The following is a 5,834-nucleotide window of genomic DNA, read 5'->3' as shown; positions in this document are numbered from 1 at the left end:
AAAAAAAAAAAAAAAAAAAAAAAAAAAAAAAAGGAAAAAAATTGTAGAGATGGAAAATATTTGTGGAACTTTGAGATTTGTGTACTGTAACATAATTACAAGCAAAATCACCATCTAAGATATTGACAACTGACCACAAGGATGTAAGTTCAATTCATAGTACTGTATGACTGTTCCAGCTTGCCTAACAAAATATAAATACAGATTTCATGGCTGAATTGTTTTAATACAGGAAAGAAAACCCCATATAGCTCGTTGCTAGTTTGAAAAACATCAATTACTTTTTGTCTGTTTGATCTATATTCAAATTTATAACTCAGGAACATTAGCTGCAGTAAAACTGGAGACTGCTTAGAACATCAACATACTGCATTAGTAACCAAATACAGAAAACACATACACAAATGTCTTCCTCTTGTCACCTTTATTGTTGTCTTACCTCACCTATCCTTCTTTCTCAGAATTGAAATGTACTGGAATTTTCTTCTTGTCAGTGTTCTTGCAGACAACAACTTAAAGGTAATAATTGAATAGTGGTGGCACATGGCCTGGTGGTTAGAGCAGCAGACTCATGGTTGAGGGATCACAGGTTCAAATCTCAGACTGGGCGATGTGTGTGTGTGTGTGTGTGTGTTTATGAGCAAAACCCTAAGCCTAAGCCCCATGCAGCTCCGGCAGAAGGTAATGGAGAACTTCTGCTAACTCTTTCACCACAACTTTCTCTCATTCTTTCCTCTTGCATCTAGCAGCTCACCTGTGACGGATTGGCGTCCCATCCAGGTGGGGATCCTATATGCCAATGAAACCAACCCTTATGAGCCAGGCATGGCTCAAGAAGCAACAAAAAACAACATACAAACTGAATAACTTTCACAATCTAGGAAAGGTGGGGGCTTAAAAATGATCATAAGCATTGTCCCTTTTTTTCTCTGACCTTCGTTTTAATGTCCCCTTCTCTATTGCCAGATATCCTTCTTCTCACCAACCCTCACCTGTTTCCAAGTAAGATAATATCTCCCCATGACCAGACATTGTTTTACAGAAGATTGCAAATGAAGGCCACTGCAAGTCTGATAGTAACACTCATCTACAACTATCATGTGACATCAAGGCAAGGAGTTACCAACTCTCACTTTCTCACACGCACATGTACAAAGCACAAGGAACTGGGGTTTAACATTTACCACAATTTTGGCTTTTAAGCTTGATGCACAAGCTGCTTTGGCATTCTCTAACAGAGTCTTCTCTTTGTTGATCCATTTCATTAAACCTACGGAAAAAAAATTACAGAGATTACTTTAAAGTACTACAGGAAAAGAAATATGGAATCTTTTTTAAAATGGGGGCCACATTTTTCATTAACGAAACCCTTTGAAACTTGGAACACTGGTAGAATGTGTCATATAAAACATCTTTTTCTCTTAGTCTTCTTAAAAAAAAAAGAAATCCATAAGTTATTCCATGTTGAAGTTGTCGTATTTCTGTAATTTCAACCAATCACTGACGTCCATTCAGCCGATATACATTAAGTGCCGACTACATAAACAAACGATTCTGAAACAATTAACCCTAACCCTAACCTTAGGGTTAGGGTTAAAGCAAATTTAAAATGAAAAAAGCAAATAAAACGAAGGTATGGAGATTAAATACGCTTTACATCGCTTAATCAGCCAAAGGAGTAAATATAAACAACTGAATACTTGTCAGTGATTGGTTGAAATTATCGAAATAAGACAATTTTTTACATGAAACAAATTCGAATACAAAAATATTTTTCTGTTCTATAACACAAAATAGATAAGTATACGAAGTTTGAAAGTCTTTCCGTACCAAAAACACTACGTAAAACATTAATGAAAAATGTGGCCCCCATTTTAAAATAGATCCGAAATATGTGCACATGTATGCATGTTTATATACACATACACACACATGCAAACACGTTACTATTCATATCTATAAACATACACAAACACACATCAAGGCTTCAGGTTAAGTTTTTTGTGAGACATCTTTGGCAAGTGTCTTCTACTCTAAGTCCCTGAATAACTGAAGTCTTGAGTGGATTTGGTAGACAGGTACTGAGAGAAATCTATTGTGTGCTGCATGTATATGTGTGCATTTTTATGTGTGTCTGTGTGTATATAAGCAGTTCAATCCCACTACTAAGCACTTTGGGCAAGTGTCTTCTGTCATAGCTTTGAGTTCACCAATTTACTGTGAGCAGAATTACATTGGTAGACACCATCATACTAATATAAAGGAGGAGCACTTTGTCGGTTATGACGATGGGGTCCCCAGCTGATACAATCAATGGTACAGCTTGCTTGTGAAATTAACGTACAAGTGGCTGAACACTCCACAGATACGTGTACTCTTAACATAGTTCTCAGGGAGATTAAGCTTGACAAGGCTGGCCCTTTGACATACAGGTACTACTCAGTTTTGCCAGCTGAGTGGACTGGAGCAACGCGAAATAAAGTGTCTTGCTCAAGGACACAATGTATCGCTTTTCATGAATAAATACAAGAACAAGAAAAATTTGAAGTGTTCTAATCTGGGTACTGGTTGTGGTTTGTTCAGTGCTATAGCAAAGACACTTGCCCTAGGTACCATGCAAACAAAACTATATGGTTGGAAAGAAAACTCCTTAACCACACAGCCATGCCTACGTCTATAATGTAAGCAATAATGATGATGATGATGATAAATATTTTCTTTACTTGTATAGGGCACAATCTTGACTCCAAGTTTTCTTGCTTTGTCAACAATATTCTCAGGCTAAAAAAGAAAAAGGAAATATAATAAGAAAAATGAGACCAAACTGAAGAGAAATTATACTCTTACCACCAGTACCACACACACACACATTTTAATGGGGTAGGCATAAAGAATTTTTTCCATCCATCCATCTTCACTCGCTGTGTCCATAGGGTGCAATCAGAAGCAACCATCCACTTTCCAGCTGGATCAAGCGAGACTATGGATATTATTGAACCATCTTGGTCTACCTCTAGGTCTTCTGCCAGTTAGCTTGGTTTGAAGAATTCTTCTTGTGATACTTTCTTGTAACATTCGAATAAAATGTCTGTAGAACCAAAGCTGGGACCTTTCGATGAAAAGAAAGTAGTGACTCAACATGGAGAGGCTCCCTGTTCTTCAGGGTAAGCACCCTGAAACATTACTTCAGAGAACCTTTGCAGGAACCCCATCTCTACTGCTTGTATTTGTGATCATATCCTTTTCGTCATTACTGAACAGTCATGGGCATTGGTGAAGAATTTATATGCAATAAAGAATCGACAGACAATATGGCGTAGAAACATTCTAAAATTATGTAAAGGTGATGCTGTAGAAAAATCAAACCAACATTTAAACAGGCATTAATTTAAATGGGACCACTTTAATTCACTAACTACCGCCAATCTTTTTCACTTTATCAGAATACCTCAACATCGTTAATACATGCACAAACCAATAAAGTCATGAGAATAACAAAGTTCAGTGGATTCATTACATGTATGTGATTTATTTGTTACCAGTCTGGTTCCAGGAGCAACTCATAATTGAATGAATGGTATTAAACCTTTTGCTATCACATTTCTGTTGAAATACACTGCCTTCGTTTCAGGTAATTTTGAAAGTAAATGATTTAGTAAAATAAGTCATTTTTAAGCCAGTGTTGGAATATAAATAAGAAATTTTGATGGAAGTTTTTAATTTAGATTACTTGAAAACAGAAAGTTTGTATCATAGAACCAGAAATTAGTCTCAGGCGGGTTGCCATCAAGAGTTTATGTTGCTGCACTCCTGTCATTTTCATATATCTGGCAACCTCTCTTCCTATTATTATCATATATCCAAACACCCAAAATTGAACATAATTTTGCATTTGTACATTAAGCCTTAAAGTAACTACATTTTACCACTGTCTTTAACGAAGCTTATCATTGATGTGAAGTAATTTACATGATATTACATCTCTGAAACATTATTAATAATGTTAAATTCAAATTATGATAAACGTAAACAAACAAACGAAGTTTGCTTTTAGAAGCGTTGAGATGTCTTAGAAAGTTAAAGAAGTGATTTTAAATTCTCAATCGCAGAATAATGCTAATAATATAGCCTGAACAGGATAAACTACCCCTATTTTGCAGAAAAAAGTGTTGGCAGCCAGAATGATGTATTGCAGTTACACAACATATTCTAATCTCTAACAAGTCCAGCTTCGTGTTAGGTCACTAGAGTTTCTATAATCATTACAGATACGAGGTCAGTGGTGTTTCTATGACCCATAAAGACACCAATTGCATTATTTCAGAATGGGAAAAGAGAAAGACAATAGAATAGTGATGAACTTACAACAGAATCTATTTTAACACATTGTAGCATGGCTTTTCCACGAGTAACCTGGTAAAACAAAGAATGACATAAGTTGTGTTGAACAATTAAGGAAATATTGACATTTTCACATTTACCATTAATGAGATGGAAGGGAGGGGGACACAGTTATTCTACAGACAAATTGACAGAATGTGGGATAAAATGCCTTGCTGTATTTATTCCAGCTTCTTGCATTCTAAGATCAATTCCTTCCAAGGTCAAAAGTGAAATAATAGCCAAGGTTGATGGATTGTTGAAATTGTTAGACCATCAGTTGGATGTCTTGCAAGTATTTGTCATGGCCCTGAATTCCAATCCACCCATGGCCTGCCTCTATGGGAGGTAGATTTAACCCATCACCTGGCTCTTGAAGCAATCAGATCAGGTCTCCTGTTTGCAGGGACTTTCCTCTCTGCCTACTACCAGTCACTAGGAAGGGCATCCAACTGTAGAAACCATGTCAAAACAGACAACTGCCACCATCTAAATGTTTGCACAGGTGAGGAAATGATAACAGAAAGAGAGAAAATAATAACAGAAGACAGGAGGTTACAAAGTCATCTCTTTGCGAGAGATGTGGATGCAAGACAAACAGACATACCGAGAGAGCCTTTTTGTCAAAAGTTGAAGGGGATGGAGTTTGGCCACTGTTGAATGGGCTTGACATATAGACACTTGGACTTCCTGAGGCATTTGGATCATCATTTTTCTCTTTTACTTTTGACTGATCAGTAACAAAGTAATGGATCTCTTTGCTGAGGAATTTCTCAATGATCTGAAAAGAAAAAGAGAAAAAAAATTAATATATACACATCTCCACGAATTAACCTATCGGCTGGCTGTATGGTAGCCAACCCACTAAGACATTTATACACATAAATGCTATAAGTATAGAATCATTATAAAAGTAAATGTAACTACACACGCACACATATACGGATATACAGGTGTATAGGAATGAGCAGGCTGTATGGTTAACAGGTTCCCAGTACAACCACATGGTTTTGAGTATCCTGGTTAAGTGTGTTGCACTATAAACTCAAATGGACAGCATATTTTGAAGGGAATTTAGAAAATGGAAATAAAAGGCGAAGTCATGTGTGTGTGTGCTATTTACACAAATCTAAAAAATGGTTCTGTGTCCCACTATATTATTGACCAACAGATTAGAGAGTGATAAAATATCAAACTGGATGTACTAAATTCAATGTGTGTGTGTGTGCATGCATGCACATGTCTTTGTGGATATTTACACTCTGTACTTCTCCAAAAACTCTAAGTGCAGAGTGACGTTGACATTTCTCTGTCAACAAATTGTCCAGGATTTAGTGCTCCCTTACTTGAAAAAAAAAACAGCAAGAAGGGCATCCAGCTGCAAAAATAATGCCTCAAATAATATATGTTTGTTTAACCCAGGCTAACATGGAAAAACTGCCCCCCCCCACCAC

General features: G+C 36.6%; 1 protein-coding gene across 1 annotated transcript in view; it reads right to left on the bottom strand.

The window, feature by feature from the left end:
* Window positions 1-1,106: 1,106 nt before the first annotated feature.
* Window positions 1,107-5,834, bottom strand: part of LOC106869554 (protein DBF4 homolog A) — a 12,245-nt gene continuing 7,517 nt past the window's right edge. Inside the window, exons 4-7 of the mRNA XM_014915346.2 lie at window positions 4,988-5,161; window positions 4,366-4,413; window positions 2,724-2,781; window positions 1,107-1,270 (exon numbers count right to left, since the gene is read on the bottom strand). Coding sequence (XP_014770832.1) covers window positions 1,107-1,270; window positions 2,724-2,781; window positions 4,366-4,413; window positions 4,988-5,161 — 444 coding nt within the window. The remainder of the gene's footprint in view (window positions 1,271-2,723; window positions 2,782-4,365; window positions 4,414-4,987; window positions 5,162-5,834) is intronic.

This window comes from Octopus bimaculoides, chromosome 9, assembly GCF_001194135.2.
Source record: "Octopus bimaculoides isolate UCB-OBI-ISO-001 chromosome 9, ASM119413v2, whole genome shotgun sequence".
NCBI classification, from domain to species: domain Eukaryota; kingdom Metazoa; phylum Mollusca; class Cephalopoda; order Octopoda; family Octopodidae; genus Octopus; species Octopus bimaculoides.
The sequence above is the reverse complement of the archived record's forward strand: the minus strand, read 5'-3'. Positions and strand labels throughout refer to the sequence as shown.